This window comes from Salvia hispanica, chromosome 6, assembly GCF_029641045.1.
Source record: "Salvia hispanica isolate PSC_SH4W2 chromosome 6, Shi_PSC_v1, whole genome shotgun sequence".
In the NCBI taxonomy this organism is placed as follows: domain Eukaryota; kingdom Viridiplantae; phylum Streptophyta; class Magnoliopsida; order Lamiales; family Lamiaceae; genus Salvia; species Salvia hispanica.
Window position 1 is genome coordinate 22,812,589 of NC_142697.1, and position 23,538 is coordinate 22,836,126.

The window sequence follows — 23,538 nt, forward strand, 5'->3', positions numbered from 1 at the left end:
ATGTTGTCCATTTTGCTTTTCTCCATTTTCGATAAATGGAGCCCACTTTCCACTAACTCATTACACTCGTATTCTATTATAAAACTAATACATATAAATGTATAACCCACATTCTACTAACTTTATCCACTCATTTTTCTTCACATTTCTTAAAATCCGCGTCAGTCAAATGTGAACAATATTTTACAAGCGGAGGGAGTACTACTATAATTGAAGTGTTTTCACGGTTTGCGATATAATGCAAAAGGTTGCAAAAAGAGTAGCAAAATTCTAATATTGAGATAGGATGTCTAATGCGTGAAACCAAAGGTCTCAGGTTTGAGTCCATCTTGACGCGATAATGTTGACAAGTTTCCCGCTTTGCACATTAACCACAAATTTGGCTTACATGGAATACATAAACTTCATTTTTCACCTTGATCAAAATTTCCAGTGAGAATTAAACTGAATGCCTACATTGCTTAAACAATCAGTGGTACTAAACGACGTAGTTCGACAACGGGTGAAACATTGTGGTGTATGTAGTTGGGCAAAAAGTTGACGTCTCAACAGAGGAGCAGGCGCCTAGCTTCCGAAAGGGAATTCCTGTAGCATGTTATTTAACGCACGCATGATATTTGCTGGCCACATCCAACAGTTGCAAATACTCGTCTGCTTCGTCTACAAGACACTGCAAACGCAACACGAGAATGAGTTAAATCAGCTCTTGATCGGACACCACAGCAAAAGATGCACGAAAACATAGAAATACCAGCTTTTTTTTTTGTACCTTATCTGCCTCTCCAAATTTCTTGCATATTCTTGCTTTCTGGTCATCTGGTATATCGTCTGATTCGACAACTACATCAAACAACTGTAACACGAACATGTCAGCATATTCAGCAGGAAGAAGCACAATAAAACAGTGTTGTAAGTATCAGCCCGTACATGATTGAGCATCTGAGAAGCTGGATAACCTTCAGCAATCACATTTTTTACTTCTTTATCAGCTATGTCGAAATCACCACTTTCAACTCCATCGGGGATGACCTGACCAAGGACGTGTTAGCAGTTTTTAATTAGATAAAAATGGCATAAATAGTTTAAAACGCATAATTTGTCCCTTGATCACTGATATTCAGCAATATCATGAACATATAAGCCTAAGCCTTGAGGTGACTCAACCAAAACAGAGAAACACATCAATGTCAAAACCATTAAATGCACACTTGCACATGATCAGAAGCAAGCACTTCTAGTCTCAGAACATGACAAATCATCTAAGTCATCATTCACAAATTCTGTAGTGCAACTTACACCAGACACGCTGATTAAGTCCTTAGATGAAATTGAGGATCCGAATAAGCGAGCAGCACCCTGTACAAAAAGGGAATATGAAAACTGAGATAAAATGCTCATAAATATGTAACAAAACAACGACAAATTACAGGTTCAAGCATCCCCTTTCCTTTGGTATCCAACTTACCAGTAAAGTATCTATGGGTCAGTACTATTTAAATTTCCAAAATGCTCGGTATCCCACATTTTATGTGACATAGTCTGGCTTTGTGCTTTGTTAAGTAATAGTACTAATTTTCTCTACTATGTTTGTATACTTTTCCACATGTCTCTATATTTTATTGTTTTACAGGTTATTTTCCTTGTTTTTGGTTTTCAGTATTCGATGCAATGTCTTGAATCACCATTACATCCACAAATTATTGGTCCTAAGATTTCTGGCAAAACATAAAACAGGGAAAAATAATGTATTATGTAGTTTCCTGAAAACAATTAGAACTATTTAACATGCTAAAATACAGGCATCTTAAAAATTTTGAAAATCTCAGCTAAGTCTTACTTGTAGATATGTTATAGCACGACGCAGATCACCTTGAGAGATAGAACTTAAGGTTGAAAGTGCCTACAATGAAACATTAATTATAAACTGATCTAAAAAGAATAATCACATGAACATGCAAAAATGCATTGAAACAAGCCTCAGATGTCAAGTTTGACAAACCAAACCTCTGAATCCAAGTTAAGACCTTCCTCATTGCAGATATAAAGAATGCGAGATGTCATAATTTCTTCTGTAAGTGGTTTGAATCTAAACTTCGCACACCTTGATGCAAGGGGTTCGATAATTCTGTATAAATCAAATCATTCCTAAAGTCAGTTCAGAGAATATTAGATTTCATCTCAAAATTACTTGCTGTTCCGAGAATTTAAAGATTTAGTAACATATCATGATCCAATCAAAGACTGTTATCCATGTTAAACATTTGACAACATTTTCCTCTAGCACAGAGATGGGCCTTTCTATTTGCTTGCAAAGAACAATAGTGTGCATCCTCTTCTCTCTTTTCTATTTGTGTCAGGGGGCTATCAATCATACTACAAGAAAAACAACATGCAAAGATGTTTTTAAATGGTAAGACTTGAGACATGTGTTGTAACAGAAACCGAGCAACATAGCTACTAGCGGTAGTTAGAGTCTCAACATTTATCACCGAGAAAAATATTTGATATGAAAACAACATGCAACTCAGATACAAAAGGGATTGCCAAATCTCTACCTGCTAGTGTAGTTACAAATGAAGAAGAATCTTGTAACTTTTGAGTATGTCTCCATAGTGCGTCGCAAGGCATTCTGCGAAGCCATAAATCAAATACTCACTAACATATCCATAATACAAAACAATACAGGCAGAACCAGCACACTTGCCTGGGCATCTTCAGTCATCGAATCTGCCTCATCAAGAATTATAATCTTGTAAGGTGGGCAAGGATAACCACTACAATCAACAAGTAAGGCATTAAAATGTTAATAAGGGAAGAGCATCATAGAGATAAGATATAAGCTTCATTTTGAAAACATATAATGTATTACTACCCTTGACGTGCAGAGCCAACAGCAACAGCAGCAAAATTCTTAATTTTCGTACGAACAACGTTTATCCCACGATCATCACTAGCATTCAGCTCCAGTACTCTAGACCTGTATAACTCGGGCCTATAGAGAAGACTGATTTAGTTCAGGAAATTCACAATTCACATCAAAACAACCGTATGCAGCGAAAAAAATGTAAGGAAATAGCACAACATTGTTTTCAGTTACCAATATATCCCCATTTTCCCTAATTATTTCCACATTACATGCTAGACCTCAAGTCAAAAACACCAGACAATACAAACTCACCTAATACTGATACTCTTAACAACATCAAACATCAATCAAGAGATAATGTAACTTTGCAGATATGTTATTCTCAATATATACACTTATTTTCTCTCTGTAACTCATAATTCACTCTATTATACAAAAAACTTTCACAAGCTTTCATCAAATTATATTACCCATAAAGCTGGTGAGCAATGGCGAGAGCTATAGTCGTTTTCCCCGTACCAGGAGACCCATAGAATAGCATGTGCGGACACTGGAAACTTAATCAAACAACACCAGAAAAAAAAAAATTTAAATTAAGAGGGGAAAAATTTCAAAATAGAAAGGCAAGAAAAAAGAGAGAAATTTTACATTAGTGGTTTCCAAAGTGTTGGTGAGAATCGAACGACCTCTTCCTGGTGCGCACCATCCTTCACTTGCTTCGGTCGACTATCAATTCACAATTTGCAAAATTACTTAATTTGCCAGAGGGAAAAACATGGAACAATTAGTCAAGAGTATGCTTGTCAGAGTGAGAGATGGAGAGGGAGGAATCGATTGATTACTATTTTCTCGACCCATTGCTGAGAGCTCGGTAAAACTGGCGCCATTGCTGCAATGTAATCTCTTAGACCTTGCTTTGAAACCAAACCAAACCTGCATACAAAAAACAAGCATCTCCAATCAATTACAAAATAAATTCAAAATACTACAATGAACAAGGGCCTTACTTACATACACATATTTGACAAGGGAGATACTCTCAGGACACCGTTCATCTGAACAGTAGCAATGCAATCCCCGTCCTTGCCTTGGACAACTTCGACCTTGGCATATCGAACACCACCAGTCATATAATTACCACATGACGAATGAATACGTAGAAGACCCAACTAGTGCTTGTGGTATGAGTGTTGAAAGCTCCAATCACATCCGCATCAGGAAGCTCCACCTCCACGTTTGCCACCTTCTTTGAGGACAGATTTTAGACCAACCAGCTAGATGAGTAGTCCATCATGAATAGAATGTTTCCACCCACATAGATGAGGTTCCTCTTATACGTATCAGGGTATAGCTCAGGTAATACCCTTGCAAAGACTTCCCAATAGTTTGATACCAAATTGTACTGGAGGAGTGTTGGTTCGTATCCTTCAATGTCGCAAGACATGCGGGCTCGGCCTTCGTATTCGTCCTGATTGTAAAACCAGGCATCATAGTATATCAGAACCACTTCTTTGGTGTACTGAAAGCAAGATCTTGGTAAGGGAATCTTAGCCAAACCAGCCCTGTGGATCGATAGACAAAATTCTCACACAGTTTACAAAATGTGCTCCAAATTTCAGTTACATACATATAATGATACGTTCAGTATTTCATTATTATTTAGTTGCATTATTTAGTTAGATAAATTAGGAATTTGCATTTTTTTTTTCTTGCTTGGTTAGTATTATCTTTCGGAATCAATCAAATAACAAGTATTTTGCCTACCTTTATTTTCTTTCTTCGCAAGAAACAACAAAAACCCTATGATTGATCGACGAGGCATTGCGTTTCCTCACGACTGTCCCGAATCATCGTCTTGTTAAGGAGTTAATCCTTAACAAATAACCACCACAAGATCACACACTCTTTCACAACACTCGTTGTGGGCGTCAAACTCGACTCCTTCAGCAGAGAGCTCCTCACGTGGGCTCTTGTTAAAGTCGCCCAAGCCAGTGATCGCGGCGTTTCTCAAGAACAACGGTGTGTGTATGTGTGTGTTTTTCTGAAATTTTAATGTTGTTTTGTGCGAAAATTCTTGCTCTCTGTTTTATCTTTTTTTTTTTTTAATCATTATATTTTAATTTAAAATGCAGTCTTGGATTGAAATCAGCTTAATTAAGCTAAATTATATTGATTTGGTAAAACGGGATTGTGCAGAAATTGTTTTGTCTGAAAATTCTTACCCTCTGTTTGCCCTCAGTTTTTATCTTCTTTTTTTTTGCTGTCTTTTTGTGGGATCTCATTATCAACCTGTATGCATCTTTTTCCTTAACAGAGGATGACGACCCCTTTTCCTTCACCAAATTCATTTATATACAGTTGAAAAGAATGCCAGTTTATCCAAAATTAATCTCAATTTTTTATTGACTTAAAAGTATCAACCTTAAAGTTTTTCAACCAGGATTAAAGAAGCAATCAGAGCATCAAGAGTGTGACTTTATGAACCTGATCCACCTAAACATTTCCACTATGACTTTTACCTGTGACAAAAAATGATGAATCATCTACTAGTAAATCATACTCAACAAGATCCACATAAACTGAAAACAACTGAACATAGACAATGTTATACCATCCATGTGTTCATCAGCCATTATATTCTTAATAGTCACTGGGTATTTGATCTTGAAGGCAGCTGCAGCAGCCGAACCACATGGATTCATCCATTAAACTAGAGAACGAGTTTGATTTATCTGTAGGCAAATTCATGCTCTATGAGACACAGTCTGGAACAGCCTTAGGAATGGCTTCATCCCTCTTGGCTAAAGCCATAGATCATCCCACACTAACCTTCAAGCTGGTTGAAGCATGCTGAAAAACATAAATGGAAGCTTCCGTTTGAGGAAACCAAAGATCCCTTCTTTATGCAAATGACACCAACATAAAAGTCAAGACTCAATTGAAAGATGCCTTAGTCTCTAAAAAGAATTCAAGAACAGTAATTTTACAGTAGTCTGATTCTAAAAAATTTAAACCCTAAAAACAATTTTATGAGAAACTATAAAGCTAAATAATTTGGGATCAGGTCCAACGCATGTCTTTGAATACAGAATATGATTCAGCACACCTGCACAAAATGAAAAATTAATAAATAATCATGCCTAAAGCTAAAGCTGTAAATTTAATAAAACTTACTGCTTCAGATCTGCTAGTCTCAAGTAATCATGATAGGCAGCCACAACTTCGGGTAACAGTTCAGGTAGGTCTTTAGTAACAAGTCTATGGATGCGAACTTCTACGCTTTTGTCACCCGCGGTAACTCTGATCTGCAAGTTGCATACAACAGAATTATTACAACGTAAAATTTCTTGTAGTAATTAAGTATACATATGGTAAATTGTACATACGTGCTCTATGCAATTGCGCCAAAAGCGGAGCTTCTGAATACCAACATCTGTGTAAGTACTATTATTTAAGATCCTTTGCATATCCTCATTCTTAACTCGTTTTTTCCAATTTGAAGTAAACAAACGAGAAAAAACAGTTTCAAAGTCCCTCAAATCTTGAACCATGCGGCAGACACTCTTCATAAAGCGTATTGTCTCCAACTCATCCCAGAAAATAGCCAGATTAAGATCCCACTTTGCAAGCCAAGTACCAGAGGGCAATTCATTATCAATCCTGTATAAAAATTTAAACAAAATTAATATTTGAAAATATTTGAATTTGAAATATTAAAATTATTCTGAAACAAACATTACCTGTGCCTTAGTTGCAAGAAACATAAGCGCTCATATTCATCCACTAATTTTGGAAGGGCACGAGCAGGATCTTGTAAAAATGGGTACATTAACACCCATCTAAGTAATGTATCAAGGCTGATGATGTCTTGAGTCTGCCTCGTGAGAATCTGACGAGGATCTTGAGTCTGCCTCGTGAGAGTAATCTGACGAGGATCTTGAACCATGTTAAATAATATGCCTTTAGGCTTATCTATTTGTTTAATAGCAACTCCATTCAATAAGTTACCATGATATTTGCCGTCCTTGTGGAGTGCTCTCAGACCACGAAGTATCGAGCCAAAAATGGACACGAAATTCGGCTTGATCTTCTTCCACCAAATTGAAGAACCATTTACTGCAGCTGGCTTAGATTCAAATCCATCTGACAATTCCTTGGCAAGCCACTCATGTAGTGACATATCCACCTTTTCTGTTAGTATAACTGAATTCTGCCCGTCAAAGTGTGAGATCTTTAAGGTATTTTCATATTTACCGAAGCTCTTTTGAGTATCATACCAAGCACGGGTGTTACGAAAGCAGGTCCAGACTTCTGAGTCACTAGGATTATTAGAGTTGGGATCATTCGACGACATGTCGGTTATGGCTACCATAAAAGAACTGTAGAAGGAATCTTTCCTTAGTTCATATTGCACTCCTGAACAAAACCTCACTGGATGTTCTAAAGTAAACAAATGACTTTGTTCTTCGATCTGCATTGAATTGAATTTCTCTTGATCGAGAAAGTTTAGAGAAAAAGCAAGTGACTTGTTAGTTATAGTACTCCTATTACTTATGCTTTCATAAGATATTAAATTTCAATTTACCGGATGATGAAATAAAACAGGACTGGAGTGAAGAGTAATGTGGGGATATGTAGACATGAAGAAAGAGAAATCAAAATAAAAAAATAAACAGAATCCAACAACACACTAAGGGTGTGTTTGGTTTGTAGCTTACCATTCCTTTAGATAGTGTTTTTATCTGAAAAGGATTTCTTTTTATGGATGTACCTTTTCTTAAAGGGCTGTCTGTATTGTTGGTTTTCATTTCCTTATGTTAGCTATATTTTGTTTGGTTTGTCAGCAACTAACCATTAGTTAATCAAGATATTTATTTTTACCCTTGTACATTTTTCATATTTCAATTATTCCCTTCCAAGAGCCGTATTTGGATGAATGCAGAACTCCATTTTCTGTCATTGCACCGCATGGTTAAAAGTAAGCAACACTTAAAAAATTTAAATCAAACTCAAAGGCAAGAACAAGATTACTGGCCGACACCTACAAATCATAGCATAAAACAACTGAACATAGATTAAAAAAACTTATGCCACTCAAAAACCTAAAAATGAAAACATAACACATCATTCCGGTATTGTACAAGATTATATATAAAATTAAGCCTAATCAAAGAATTTGGGCATCTCTCTCTGCAAACTAGACATGGATATAAAGCTCAGTCTGCCAAAACAGCTAAAGAAGACACCGTTAAACGGTCCAATTTCATATGGACAAAGCCCCAGAATCAAATAAGTAAGCTAATTTACTAACTAAAACAAGACGCAGCCTAGTCGAGCTCGTCACGCTCGAAAGAATCGGCCTTCTTTATCGCCGGTGTGGTGCTCAAATGCACCTTGTAGTTGCCTCGTTCTCATCGTTAAGATCAGAAATATGTCACCAAAATGTAAAATGAATATTTGCAGACAGACAATCTAGAAGGGTAGCAGAATCTACTTTGTGAAGTTCGTCCGTTCAATTATGTAGGGGCAAACAAGAGGGCTAATTAAGTAAATGCACATGGAATACTTTTTTATATGAGCAACTCAGATATGTATCAGAGAAATTTCAAAAGTTATCCTAAATGGCACTATCACACTAATTTAGGCGGGCCTTCCTCTTTAACTTGGGCCTGTCGAATTCTATAAATGTCAAACCAAACATATGATAACTCCATTTAAGACACACTAACTGATGTATCCAAACACACCCTAATATAAGTATATTAACTAGAGATCTGAAACATTCAACAACTACGCAACGACTTAAACTCCAAGGATATACAATAGAGATAAAGAGACAGCAGTCAAGAAAGGACCAGCAGAGGTGAGACAGAAAATTAAAAGGATGTTTTTTTTTTTATTTTCTTCTTTTGACTGGTTTTCGTGTGTTTTGCAGAGATGAAGGAGATAATATGATACGGCCGGCCGAACGGCGACGAGTGGTAGAAAATAATGGCTGTGTCAGGCAGATGCCGACCGAGAGGGTGAGTGAGTGGAAGAGAATGAGACGAAAAACAATTCGAGAAACTGAAATATCCCAACCCAGAAAATATTCATGGCAAAAAATGAATTCCGTTTTGTCATGCTTATCCAAAAAAAATTTGCAAATTTATTATATATATCTAAACATTGAAAACTACAGGAAAATATGTTTAATATTAAAAAGAAGAATCACCTTGGATTGATTTAAGCTTCTCAAATGGCTCCCTACAAGATCACTTGGAAAGGATGAGACCAGTCCTATACCTACACTCAATGGCCAATAATAAAAATTTTGATTATTTTTGGAAGATACACAAGTAAAAGTTATGCATATTGATTTATTTTGAAAACATTAGAGCTGACTTTAAATCAATTTCATAAAAAGTATTAATATATTGTTGCAATTTTAGTTATGGAAGAACTGAAATCGCAAGCTCAATCACACCTACGCACGATCCACAGCGTAATCGACACAACAACTCCACAATCCACACCACAACACCACCAATCAATGCCAAATCAACAAGATCAATTCCTTGAAATTCTAATTCTTCTAGATTACGTTCAATACCATCCTTCAATTCCACCTCATCAATACAACAATACTTCATACTGAAATTGGCCCTAATAACATAAACGAGGGTTCAGGCCGGAGGGAAGCATGAAATTAGCCCTAAGAATTGCATGAATCATAAGAATCTAGTAGTAATTTAATTAGGAACAAGCGTGACTTGATCGAGAGACGAGAAGAAGGAAGTAAGGTTGTGAAAAATTGCCCCCTATATCTAAGCCATGGATTATTAAATATCCCGGTTCAGGACCATGAAATTAACCCTAATAACATAAAAGAGGGTTCAGGCCGGAGGGAAAAAGAACAGGCACCATGAAATTAGCCCTAAGAATTGCAAGAATCATGAATTTATTCACCGAACAAGTAGTGGTTTAATTAGGAAAAAAACTCCGAATCAATTGTATTGATGAGCCAGACAATGATGAAAATGAGGAAACATACCATGGTGTCGGCGCAAAAGATCGAGAGGCCAGAAGGATGAAGTATCGGCGCAAAAGATCGAGAGACGGAGGAAGGAAGATAGGGTTGTGAATGAAGGCACCTGCACCCAAATACGGCAGCGTTTCTGCTAATCCTCCTTCAATTTTATTTTTAAGTGTTCACCGCCTTTTACAGAAAAATTGCCCCCTATATTTAATTTAAATACTTCTACTACTAATAGATTAACACGATTGCTTTATACTATACTTTATAAATTTATTTTTATTTTATTGTTATCAACCTGTGTTCGACCCCTCTGAATACAAACTTCAATTTTTAGCATATATTTACACGCAATTATGTTTGGACTCTATTTAAGTTATGGTTATTCTTATTAGTCATCTAGTATTTAATTTCGTCCATTTTCCTCCTATTTGTGCATTTTTGTTTGTTATGTAATTATTTGCACTCCTATTTTCTTTTTTAGAAATTAGGTTGTTTACTCGTTTACTATACTATGTTTTCATTATTTAGATTTTTCATATATTATGCTTTATTATTTACCTTTTATAATTTTTTTGATTTTTTTTACTCCTTCCGTCCCCAAATAAGAGTTACTAATTTCTATTTTGGTCCGTCCCCAATTAAGAGTAGCACTTCACTTTTACCATAAATGATAAGTAGGTCCCACATTCCACTAACTCATTTCACTCACATTTTATTATAAAACCAATATAAAAAAGTAGGTCTCACATTCCACTAACTTTTTCAACCAACTTTTCTTTACATTTCTTCCGTGCCCGGTCAAAGTGCTACTCCTAATGGGGGACGGAGGGTTTAGTCGGGCATATGTTTTAAGAAAAAAGTGTTTAGAGTGTAGTAATAAATAAATATTGTAGTGGATGTTGGGACCCACTTTTAATTGAGTGTTCAATAAATAAATATTGTAGTGGATGTTTCGTGTGTGAATGTGATTTTGTTTATACTCGTATATCCCAACCATGGTGTTATGTGTTAATGATTTGGGATTTAGTTCCTTTTTTTTGACAGCATAAATATTGAGGTCGAAATTGTGAGTTTTGAAGTTGATTATACAATTGAGGAAACATGAGCAATGCGATTGGGAATTTACTTGCTGCATCAAAGTTTTTTTACTCCTAGAGTTTTAGAGCATCAGAGTCGAAGCAATACTTCAACCTCTGTTTGGGGAAATACCTTTCTCCAGCCTCAAGCAAATTTACTAACACACCGAGCTCCTACATCTACTGAGTTCCGGGGCAGAAGACTCACCCTGCAGAAAAATAAATTACAGATGGGAAAGATGCATACAATTTTAAGATCCACAAAGGCTGTATTGGCTGCTGATCCATCTTCTACGGTAACATTGTAAAACTCTTGATGAAATTTAACATTATACGCCTATTAGTTTCTTTGTGTATGTTTCACTGTTTCTTCTAGTGGCATGCATATCTCCCGAGGTAGTAGCTTAAGATAATTTCCGATTAATAATTCTATTTTATCCGATCAAGTTGTATAAATCAACATCTGGTTGGAACCCTTCCACTCGAGTAATGATGCACCAGTCAATTTGATTCACTTGGTAATAGTACTATAGTAGCCATTTCTATTTTCAGGCTTCAGCGTCTTTTGTTTATATGGTCATAAGAATTGGACCTCATCTGTACTTAAAAGGCTTGAATGATTACATATTCTTCAGTTTTTTAGTGGCTATACCATGACTTGTTTCCTTAGGATATTTCCTTACTACTACTCCCTTCAATGCAGCATCTGAGTTAATTGTCTTTACTGTTTACTGTTTTTGTTCTCTAGCAACAGATGGAAAAGTTCAGACTCGACGAGAAGGTTGAATTACAGGTATGTGTATACTGATCTTTAATTTGGGACGAAAAGTACATCTCTGTCCACTGTGCAAATAGGATGATACTTGTATGAAATGTGCTAGCCAATCAATTGATATGGGATGTAAATAAACAGATTGCTGTTGGGCTTCCGACATCTGGTTCTGCTTCAGTAGTAAATATTCAAGTTACAAGCAATAGTGACGGCCTGCTTCTACACTGGGGAGCAATAAAAAAACAACAAGAGTAAGTGCAGTTGAAGTAGAGGTATCTATTTTACAATCCTATATTGAGTTTTAATATTACTTCTCTTGGTTGGTTAGTAAATGGAGTCTTCCACAATGTCGTCCAGTTGGAACTATGGAGTACAAGAACAAAGCACTTAGGAGTCCTTTCGTGAAAGTAAGCTTCAGAACGCCACTTTAACTAAAATGTGTCTCCTGAATTGTTATAATTGACAGAAGTGCATCACTTTTCGATGGATAACATAATGTGTCTATTCTTAGTCTGGTGCTAATGCTGCACTGAGCATAGAGATTGACGATCCTGCAATAGAAGCTCTAGAGTTTCTGATATATGACGAAGCCCAGAATAAATGGTAGAGTGATGCTCACTTATAAAAATTTAGAGAATATGTATTGAACCATGTCCTTAGCTTTGTCTTTCTTATGCTCTCAGGTATAAGTACAATGGAGGAAATTTTCGTGTTAATTTGCCAAAGACAGAATTAACAACTCCAAAAATATCAGTTCCAGAGGATCTTGTTCAAGTCCAAGCTTATTTGAGGTGGGAGAGGAAAGGGAAGCAGATGTATACCCCAGAACAAGAGAAGGTTTGTGACTGTTCCTTGCTTTAGCTTCAGCTTAAGAACACAGTAACTACTATATAAGATGGCCCATTTCCCCTTTGGTTTACAACTGTTCTATTTCTATATGCTTCTTTTTCTTGTTTCAAACACAATACTTGGTTCTTTCCTTGAACTATGTTTTCTGTTTTCTCAGCAATGCGGGAGAAAAATTTGATGTTGTATGTTGTTAAAATGTCTTATATCTTATCCCACGTCGACTTTAATATGGTATCAGAGCGGGCTCAAATCGATGATAGAGTTCTCTTTATCACTTATCTACCTCACGAGTAGAAGACCAATAATCATTCCAGCCCATATCGATGATGGTTCTCTTATCGCTTGTCTTGCCTACCCACGTGATGGAAGTCCAATGTGTCATTCCGGGCCACACGTGAGGGGGCGTGTTAAAATGCCTTAAATCTTGGATGATGGTTCTCTTATCTCTTGTCTTGCCTACCCACTTGATGGAAGTCCGATGTGTCATTCCGGGCCACACGTAAGGGGGCGTGTTAAAATGTCTTAAATCTTGGATGATGGTTCTCTTATCTCTTGTCTTGCCTACCTACGTGATGGAAGTCCGATGTGTCATTCCGGGCCACACGTGAGGGGGCGTGTTAAAATGTCTTAAATCTTGGAGAATTCCTGATTCTCCAAGTAGATTCTGGAGAATTCCTGATTCTCCAAGTAGATACAAAAGTTTGGAATTCTGCTGTTCGAATTCGATGGAACTTGTATAGATAATAGATAATCCAGAAAACGACTATCCCATTGAACTTGATTACAAACTGTAGAACAGGAAAATATAGATTAGATGAGACTATATAGATTTGATGGGATCTTCACCAAGTTGATGTGGGACAAGATTTAAGACATTTTTTTATCTCTCCTTGTAATATGCTAGTTTGATGTTTCTTTTGGTTTAATTGAAGTTTTTGATCCTTCGTCATATGCATTGAGGTCTTAAGATAACCATTGGTCAATGTATCTGTTTGATTTTGTTCTTATCTTATGCTTTTTAAATAGGAGGAGTATGAGGCAGCTCGAAGGGAGCTGTTGGAAGAAGTAGCTAGGGGTGCTTCTATAGAGGACCTTAGAGCAAAATTAACAAGTAAAAGTGGTGCAAGTGAAAGTAAAGATCATGTTGTTTCTGAATCAAAAAGCAATATACCTGATACGGAAAAAGATACTCAAAGGAAAAAGATAGAAACGAAGGGTACAAAAACTAATTTTTCCACTGATAGAGTTCAGCGCAGGAAAAGGGACATAATGTCGCTTCTCACCAAGTATAAACCAGAGGCCATCAATGAAAATATCTCCCATGCACCAGAAGTTTTATCTCCTATTAAGCAGTTCTCTATGGATAAGGAAGCTCATATTGATGGCCCTATACTGAACAAGAAAATTTATAAGCTTGGTGACAAGGAACTCCTGGTGTGTCTGTACCATCCTATCTAATTTACCTTACGAGATTTTGAACATTGAACAGATATTTTATGATATTCTTTTTTTCTGAAGGTAATTGTAGCAAAGTCATCTGGCAAGACAAAAGTCTACCTGGCTACAGATCTTCCCGATCCTGTTATTCTCCACTGGGCTTTGTCCAAAAATGTTGGCGAATGGACAGTACATCAAAAAACCTATTAATAATTATGAACCCTTGCAACGTAGTATGTTGTGGAGATATTTTTGTCATTCTTTTTTGGTTTGTAACATATTTTTTTTTTTATTTTTCGTTGATATTGACTAATTATATTCCAGGCACCTCCCTCAACTATGATGCCCCCTGACTCGGTTTCTATAGACAAGGCTGCAGAAACAAACTTCACAACCACTTCTGTCAATAATCCGCCATACAAGGTTTGTGTATGTACATTTGTATGTTTTTTATGCCTTGACAGTTGACACCATAAGACTAGATATCAACTCATCGAGCTTAAGAGAATAACATCTTCCTAGGCTACTCTTTCAGATTCAATCATTGGAAATAGCAGTTGAAGATGAAAACTATGTGGGGATGCCATTTGTTCTTTTGTCTGGTGGAAACTGGATAAAGAACAGCAGCACTGACTTTTATGTTGAGTTCAAAACTAGCCCAGCAAAGGTTCAAAAGGTATGAATAAAATCATTGTTGTCCTTTTTTTTTATTCATTGGATTTCTGTTTCCATATTACATGTTGACTATGCTGAATGTTTATTTTGTGGAAAAGGATGCAGGTGATGGGAAGGGAACATCAAAGTTTTTGTTAGAGAAAATAGCCGACTTGGAAAGTGAAGCCCAGAAATCGTTTATGCATAGGTGATAAATCTACTTGTATATCTGAAAGTCCGAATAGAGCACCTTTCACATTCCAAATTCATGATAACATTTCTTACGAGCAATTTCATTCCCCATTTCCCTCATATCCGAGCTTCTACTGATATTTGAATTACTTTTTGGCTTCCGGGCATGATAGAATATGTGGTGTGTAACATGTATATCCTAAAGGTTCTAAATCTCCTGCTTCGAGTTTAGTACTATAATTCATTTATTATGAGAACTTTAAAGCATGTAACTGAGTCTTGGATTTCCAGATCTTGGACTTGAATAGTCAACTGGAGCTGAGATGCATCCCGACTCGAGTTAAAAACTCTTTCAAAGTGACTTGTCTAGTTTTTGTGCCTATACTTAAATTGGCCTAAAACTGTTCATATTTAATGTATAGTTGCTACTTTAATTAAAAACATTGCTTGTACTTCCACTTGGTGTACCTCATTGCATACTTATATATCAGGGTATAATTTACTGTATTGTGTTAACACCTGATGTTTCCTACAGATTTAATATTGCAGCAGACTTGATGGATGAAGCGACAAGTGCAGGTGAAGTAGGTCTTGCTGGCATTCTTGTGTGGATGAGATTTATGGCAACAAGACAACTCATCTGGAACAAAAATTACAATGTGAAACCAAGGTAGAAATCTAAACAGCGGCTGCAAGTTTCAGTGGGTGGCTTTCTGTTCCTGGAAGTTTGGATCCCCTCCTTTCTGTTGTCCATGGGCATGGCATCCTATGCATGGCCCAAGCTCATAGTTTCTGAAAAAAATTGGTTCAGGAACAAAATCTTTTGAGGAAGTTGAAAGAAAAGGACTCTGCTATGGATGACTGAGAATCATGTTCTCCATGTATTTTTTTGTCTTCTACCTCTTTCCAATTTCAGTTTAAACTGAAATTTAAATTCTTATTTTTGTGCAGAGAGATAAGCAAAGCTCAAGATAGGCTTACGGATTTGCTGCAGAATGTCTACAAAAGTTTTCCTCAGTATCGTGAAGTTATACGCATGATTATGTCAACTGTCGGACGTGGAGGTGAAGGGGATGTTGGGCAACGAATTAGGGATGAAATATTAGTCATTCAGGTTGTTTTATTAAGCATGCCCTTTTCCCCTTTATTTTCTTTTGGTGGTTATTTGGATTTGATAATGCTGTATAAGTTAATATTCAACTGCAGAGAAACAATGACTGTAAAGGTGGACTGATGGAAGAATGGCATCAAAAGCTTCATAATAACACTAGTCCTGATGATGTTGTGATCTGTCAGGTATTCAGGATATAAGTAAACAATCATTTGGCTGATCTTAATAATACACACTCACTTGCATGTGGAGAAGTTTCAACTATTAAATTTAATTGCATACTACCTATCACAGGCACTGATGGATTATATCAAGAGTGACTTTGACATTAGTGTTTACTGGAAAACCTTGAACGATAATGGAATAACAAAAGAGCGTCTCCTTAGTTACGACCGTGCTATACATTCTGAACCTAATTTTAGGCCGGATCAAAAGGATGGGCTTCTGCGTGATCTTGGACATTACATGCGAACATTAAAGGTTAGAGATTTTGGTCACATCTGTATGGCCTATTTAACATTGGCATTCACAGCTGATTCTAACAACTACTTGTTTGTATGTGTCTGCGTTATTCAAGTTGAATACATTCAGAGAAAATTCAACATGCTTGCTAACTATAATCCTTTTCATTTCACATAAAATGACTTCCACATTTTCAGACCCCCTGTTTTTCCACTAAATCTTGGCCAGCTTGATTTATTGCTGAGTAGTCAGTATTCCCAACTACTCCTAAATTTCCAAAATTTTACTCTACTTTGGTGCAGGCTGTTCATTCAGGTGCAGATCTTGAGTCTGCCATCGCTAATTGCTTGGGATACAAAGATGAGGTAAGTCCATTATGTGATAATCTCATCCCTCCTGCAACGTGTCTAAGATGTAACTGCTTCACATCAGGGACAAGGTTTCATGGTTGGAGTACAGATAAATCCTGTCCAAGGCTTGCCAGGAGGATTTCCGGTACAGCCAATTCTTCAATATGTAATGATCCCCAGAAAAGTGAAATTTTTAAACATTTTGCTAAATTTTTCTGACTATGAGAACAGGAACTACTCCTATTTGTTGTGAACCACATTGAAGACAGAAATGTCGAAGCCCTGCTAGAGGTATATTGAAATTTTGTAATTGTTCCTCATTTAATCTTGGAAAATCCTTAGTGTGTCAACCTTTTAATGCCTTGTTGGTGGATATTATTTTGCACTCAGGGATTGCTTGAGGCTCGCCAGGAGCTTAGACCATTGCTTTCCCAGTCGAACGACCGCTTGAAGGATATTTTATTCCTGGATATTGCCCTAGACTCTGCAGTTAGAACAGCTGTAGAACGTGGTTATCAAGAGTTGAATAATGCTAGCCCAGAGGTATCATATGAACCTTGTTATTATACTCCACTTTATAATCCATTTTCATGTAAGTTCCCCCTTCTTTATTATAATTTGACTGGGAGTTGCAACACTTAATGCAAATTCTGCAGAAAATCATGTACTTCATCTCTCTTGTTGCTGAGAACCTCACACTTTCCGTGGGTGATAATGAAGATCTCCTTTATTGCTTAAAGGTGAGGACCAATTAAACAGATCTAATCATTCTTCACGAGCCTTGTATTTTGAGTCCTTATAAACACATCTACATGCATTCGGAACTATCTTGCTAATAGACGTCTATTTGCTCTTGGAATATTCGGATGCCTCATACTTTTTGTCCTTGTAATACACGTCTGCAGAGTATGATCTTTCTTCGCTAATGCATTTTCTAGTTAATGGGAGATTGTTTTTGTTGAGCTGATTTTAATTTTCTTCTTATACTAAGGGATGGAACTTAGCCCGGAGCATGTGCAAGAGCAGCGATGAGCACTGGGCATTGTTTGCAAAATCAGTCCTTGACAGAACTCGGCTTTCACTTGCAAACAAGGCTGAGGCCTACCATCAATTACTGCAACCATCGGCAGAGTATCTTGGCACACTGCTTGCGGTGGATCAGGGGGCCGTATGTATACATGAGAACTTGTGTAGTCCTTTTGATATCTTTCCCCATTACAACTCATAAGTAACATTTTAAATATTTCATGCAGGTCGATATATTTACTGAAGAAATCATTCGAGCAGGATCAGCAGCTTCACTGTCCTCCCTTCTCAATCGACTTGATCCCATTCTTCGAAAAACTGCTAATCTAGGAAGGTCATAAATTTTACTAGCTCACAAAAATAGAAATCTTATGAGTTGCACTAATCCCCCCTAAACACCACGTTGCCATGACCCTGTTTACACAGTCAGATGAGGAATGTCATTTCTGAGATTACATACATGAAAATGTAAAAATGTAGTTGTTGAGATAGCATTAGTAGCTTACTAATGCATGTCCCCTATTCTGTTACAGTTGGCAGGTCATCAGTCCAGTTGAAGCTGTTGGATATGTTGTTGTAGTTGATCAATTGCTTTCTGTTCAGAATAAGTCTTACTCAAGACCAACAATATTGGTTGCAAAATCTGTAAAAGGGGAGGAAGAAATTCCTGATGGTGCTGTAGCAGTACTGACTCCGGACATGCCTGATGTTCTGTCGCATGTTTCTGTTCGAGCCAGGAACAGTAAGGTTGTATTTCTGTTACCTGTCAGTTGTTCAGTGCGGTTTCTGGCTCACAATATCCCTCTGTAGCTCCAGTAAGAGTTCTCTTCTTTTTGTAGGTTTGTTTTGCCACTTGCTCTGATCCCAATATATTGGCTGACATTGAGGCACATGAAGGAAAGTTGTTGCATTTAAAACCAACATCTGCCGATGTGGTATACAGGTAAGTCAAGATATACCAAGTTTACTTTTCATGTTAATGAACACTGAAGAGATCAGCGACATTTGAGTTCTTTTTCGCTTCTTTTTGTTCTTCATATTTGCAAATAATCCTAAACGGAAAAACCTGCACTTTATGATCTGTGAAGGCCAAAATTGATGCCTTCTTAATTGCATCTTTACTGCAGTGAGATGAAAAATTACGAGCTAGTAACTTCAGCTGACTCAAATGAAGCTTCATCTGCTCCATCTTTGTCTTTGGAGAGAAAGCAGTTCTCTGGAAGATATGCGATAGCATCTGAAGAATTTACAGATGAACTGGTCAGCCTTTTACATTCACTCTATACTTCAACTATCTCCTCTTTTGCTATCTTATTTCATGTTCTTTATCCATTTAAAGTTTCAGGAGATCAATCTTCCTGTTGAGGATTCCGCTGTAAACTAAGCTTATACAAAAATGTATGATTTTCATTTGTCCAGGTTGGGGCCAAATCACGCAATATTGCACATCTAAAAGGGAAAGTTCCTTCTTGGGTTAACATCCCAACTTCTGTTGCTTTACCATTTGGTACTTTTGAAGCAGTCCTTTCAGATAAGTCAAATCAGGTTATACTATTTGGTAGATGGACCTTCTTATGCATCTCCATTTTGTACACATTGCCTATCATCCAAATATCCAATTCTTCTTAATTTCATTTATGTGCATGATTGTGTGGGGGTTGTGCAATTGATCGCGTTTTCTACAGTAGATTGAACTTTTCCTGGGAACAATTTTCCTCTAATAATATGCAGTGTCATCACTGAACCTTAATGTAGTAACTGGTAAGGACTTATTTTCTCAAGAGAAAAATGTGATATTTATTAGCTGAAAGAATTGACGTGTGCTTTGGATGGTAAAACCTTCAGCTGCATTTGCACTAATAGCTTTGTGGATTAAATCCTGTGAAACATTAAAAGGAATTAGAATATTTTCGGGTATGTGGTCGATTTTCTCCAAGACGATAATAACTCTTTTTTCAGGACATATGGGTGGTATGTATCTGGTAGCAAATTTTCTTATGAAAATGAAACCCCTGAAATCATCATTTCACTCTATTGAATAATGTGAACATAAATGTTCTGTAGTCTCTTAATCTTCTATTTTTATCTGGAACTATGCAGGTTGTGGCAGAGAAATTGCTAGTTCTGAAGAGAAGGTTATATGAAGGAGACTTTAGTTTGCTTGGTGAGATTTGAAACACAGTTTTGGATCTTGCAGCACCACCACAGTTGGTAAGTCCCCTTTTAGTGGCACCACTTTTTGGTGACTGGGAATTTGCCCATTTTTCAAATTGAGCAAATATGAACTTTTCTCTCTAATACTTTCCAAATACAATTGAACTTTACGTTAATAGTCAAACCTCAATGGTAGTTTTGTAACTATACATGGGACTAAGATGAAAATTATACCCCTAAATTCACAGTGATTACATGTCAGATATTCCATATTTTACTTGAGAAACCTTGTCTCAGATTAAAGAGCTGAAGGAGAAGATGCAAAGTTCTGGCATGCCGTGGCCTGGTGACGAAGGTGCAGAGAGATGGGAGCAAGCATGGATGGCCATAAAGAAGGTAAGCATAACATAACGCATCAATCATTGTATGTTTTATGGAAACGCTGCTGTCTTTCGAAGTTTAATAACCATTAATACAAGGATAATGGATCTTTATATAGCAAATATTTAATTTCCTGCTTCCAGGTATGGGCCTCAAAGTGGAATGATAGGGCATACTTCAGTACAAGAAAAGTTAAGCTTGATCATGACTGTCTTTGCATGGCTGTCCTAGTTCAAGAAATAGTAAATGCTGACTATGCATTTGTTATCCACACCACTAACCCATCTTCTGGGGATTCATCAGAAATATATGCTGAGGTAATATATGCTATACTTTGTTTTAACTTTATAAACAGTTAAAAGTTTTGGTAACAGCATCGAATATTCATCAACTGGCTATTTTTAATCGTACACAAGAAATATCAAAGTACAAAAAAGACATCATATCTGATGAAGACGGCATTCAGCTACTAGACCCCCCCCCCCCTAAGAAAATGAAAAAAAATCTTTTATTGCCATTTGATATTATATTTTATCGTTAAGAATTATGTGCCAAAAACTATGGGCTCACTAAGGAGTCACAAGTCTAGACCTCCCTATCTATGTCCATAGCCTCAGGTGGCAACATTTGAGCCCATGAGCTGGACAGGAAACTGGTAAAGTGCCATCTATACCTAAAATCAGAATCCAAGAAAATATATTGGTTGAATAGTAATACAACTAAAGAAGATATAATAAGAGTTTCTGCATAAAAAGTTTTATTGTTGAAGATCTCCTGTAGTTGTGAGGCATTTAATTATCTAATAAGGAATATTTGCCTATGCGTTTCTCTTAAATAGGTTGTCAAGGGGCTTGGTGAGACACTTGTGGGAGCTTACCCAGGTCGTGCACTGAGCTTTATTTGCAAGAAAAATGACCTGAAATCTCCTCAGGTAAGTTATTAGACTGAGGCTTTAGCACATCTGGATGTGTCATATCATTTAAATGTTAAATATTTTAGGGATATTGTCATCTAATATCACAAAACTTTCAAAAAGTTGGGTTTTTCCCACAAACTTTAAAATTGACAAATAATATCACGAACTTTACCCCGAGTTGGTTTTTTCCCACGAATGAAAAAATTTCCACAAATAATATTATGATATGAATTTTTTTTTCGTAATTTCTCGACAACAATTTTGAGAGTTTCAAGTTTTTCAATCTTTGAAAATAATTTTTCTTGAAGCACACCCTCCAAAATTGTTTTTCAATCTATTAAAATAACATGAATTTTGTCATTCGTGGGAAAAAACAAACTCGAGGGAAAGTTCGTGGGAAAAACCCAACTTTTTAAAAGTTTTGTGATATTAGTTGCCAATATCCCAATATTTTAACCTGTCAGCAGTTTACTGGCCAAATTTTTTTTTCCCTTTTGTTGAACTTTTTAGCAAAATATTACTTCTGCAAAGATAAAAAAATTTCTAGTGCACAGTTTATCATCATGAAAATTGCATTTGACTATTTTGTACAAAGCATTTAACTATTGACTGCTGATAAGTTTGTCCTTTCAGATTTTAGGTTACCCCAGCAAACCTATTGGCCTTTTTATTAGGCGGTCTATAATTTTCCGGTCAGATTCAAATGGTGAAGATCTAGAAGGTTATGCCGGTGCTGGGCTTTATGATAGGTAAAAGTGTTATAAGATTTATTTTTCCAGGAGTGAAAGCGAGGAGTAGTATTCAGAAAGGCTACGCTTTTACTGGTAGATAGGATCTTCGGAATATAACTAAGTCTTCATGGTGTTTGTTGCAGTGTCCCAATGGATGAAGAGGATAAAGTGGTGCTTGATTACTCATCTGATGCATTAATTGTTGATGGTGACTTCCGTCATTCGATTCTGTCTAACATAGGTGTTGCAGCAAATGCCATCGAGGAGCTATATGGATCCCCCCAAGATATCGAAGGTGTTGTCAAGGATGGTAAAATTTATGTAGTCCAAACAAGACCACAGATGTGATCAAATTCCTTGGACATGGTCTACTACGTCGAACATAAGTCGCATCGAGCAGCATCTCCTATAAGGGTAGGTGTGCCTGAAATAATGAGGTAGTCGTAGTTTAGATCAGGTGTTAAACATACACGGATGCCACAAGTAACTTAATAAGCGTTGTTATTATTGGGAGAGATGGTATAGAAATGGTATTTTATGGGTCGTCACTACTGGGAAATACTCTTCTCCAATAGTTGAATTATTTATCACTAATAAAATGTCCTAGAGTTGGATGGGCTAAAACTAAATGAATGCTTGACGTGAAGTGCAACAAAGGCCACAATTTGAGGAAAGATGATTACTTAACATTTTTCTCACTGTTTGTCATATTTTTCCTCTGATAAACGGATACTCGAGGCTTAAAGCCCAAAACAGAAATCATCCTTCATCTTTTTTATATGGTAAAATTCATTTTACTCTACTAAAATATTCCATCCGCAATTGTACCGAACAGGGAGTGTTTTGCAAATTAGATTTTGATATGTGTTTTTTCTGTGTTTTAATAAATTGGATACCACATTAACTAATAACTATAGCAAGGCTAAATTGGATACCACTTTAACTAATATCTATAACAGAGAACCAATATAATTTTTCTTGCATTAGTAGTACTACTATTTTTCGGTATTTTTGTATTAGTTGGAATCCGAAATCTTGCCACGATATTCCTGCACGATGGAAAATCTTTATGCCACTTAATAGTAACGGATTAGGCGTTTTTCTGCCTAGTCGACATACATAATGTGGATGTGACATTATATGGCAAACATGCAAAGGGAAGTTTCGCGAATATGGGGTTTGCATGCCTATGTTTGATTAACAACATCATCTTGTTGAAGATGATAATGGCTAATGGCCCAACAACCATGATGGTGGTGGCATGGATTAGTCATCATCGCACCAGCCAAAAGCAAGAATATTCAACACATAAGAAACATCTATTCTTCATTTTTTTAAGAATTAAGATACACTCTTCTTCAATCATTCTTACCCAAAATCTCCACTTTGGACGTTTACAAAAACATCCACTGCCCCATGACCCTATAATAATTAGGTGTTTCAATAAATAAACCTAATTTGTGTGTATGTGTGTGTGTGTGTGTTTTTATCTGGCTTAGAAGAGTGTATGGGTCCGCAGATGGGACATAATCATTGCTTTACA

At 36.6% G+C, this 23,538-nt stretch overlaps 1 protein-coding gene and 2 pseudogenes across 9 annotated transcripts; 1 reads left to right on the forward strand and 2 right to left on the reverse strand.

Moving 5' to 3' along the window:
• Positions 1-343: 343 nt before the first annotated feature.
• Positions 344-5,581, reverse strand: LOC125204598 (replication factor C subunit 2-like; annotated as a pseudogene). The gene is made up of 14 exons (XR_016132739.1): positions 4,631-5,581; positions 3,878-4,428; positions 3,709-3,799; positions 3,515-3,592; positions 3,337-3,416; positions 2,873-2,992; positions 2,705-2,774; positions 2,556-2,629; positions 2,005-2,125; positions 1,838-1,900; positions 1,297-1,356; positions 928-1,029; positions 770-853; positions 344-670 (listed from the first exon to the last, which is right to left on the reverse strand). The product of XR_016132739.1 is annotated as a replication factor C subunit 2-like (transcript).
• Positions 5,582-5,793: 212 nt separating this feature from the next.
• Positions 5,794-10,043, reverse strand: LOC125204596 (uncharacterized). 7 transcript variants are annotated; one of them, XM_048103290.2, is made up of 6 exons: positions 9,900-10,043; positions 9,081-9,151; positions 6,607-7,357; positions 6,253-6,526; positions 6,041-6,171; positions 5,794-5,972 (listed from the first exon to the last, which is right to left on the reverse strand). In XM_048103290.2, exons 3-6 carry the CDS (start codon positions 7,341-7,343, stop codon positions 5,927-5,929), a joined length of 1,188 nt encoding a protein of 395 aa, XP_047959247.1. In that variant the 5' UTR covers positions 7,344-7,357; positions 9,081-9,151; positions 9,900-10,043; the 3' UTR covers positions 5,794-5,926. The 7 variants fall into 7 exon arrangements, with proteins under 7 accessions (XP_047959247.1, XP_088917122.1, XP_047959249.1 ...); XM_089060996.1 differs by having other exon boundaries at positions 6,607-7,819; XM_048103292.2 differs by lacking the exon at positions 9,081-9,151 and having other exon boundaries at positions 9,900-10,032.
• A 927-nt stretch (positions 10,044-10,970) lies between these two features.
• Positions 10,971-22,543, forward strand: LOC125206400 (alpha-glucan water dikinase, chloroplastic-like; annotated as a pseudogene). Its single transcript, XR_016132486.1, has 32 exons — positions 10,971-11,256; positions 11,709-11,753; positions 11,874-11,983; positions 12,061-12,139; positions 12,244-12,335; positions 12,416-12,569; positions 13,608-14,015; positions 14,100-14,207; positions 14,343-14,441; positions 14,554-14,694; positions 14,792-14,880; positions 15,400-15,534; positions 15,816-15,978; positions 16,071-16,160; positions 16,270-16,455; positions 16,740-16,802; positions 16,870-16,932; positions 17,019-17,078; positions 17,178-17,330; positions 17,444-17,527; positions 17,779-17,955; positions 18,041-18,147; positions 18,347-18,560; positions 18,653-18,756; positions 18,941-19,073; positions 19,233-19,358; positions 19,914-20,024; positions 20,265-20,363; positions 20,492-20,665; positions 21,187-21,279; positions 21,898-22,013; positions 22,139-22,543. The product of XR_016132486.1 is annotated as an alpha-glucan water dikinase, chloroplastic-like (transcript).
• Positions 22,544-23,538: the final 995 nt, after the last annotated feature.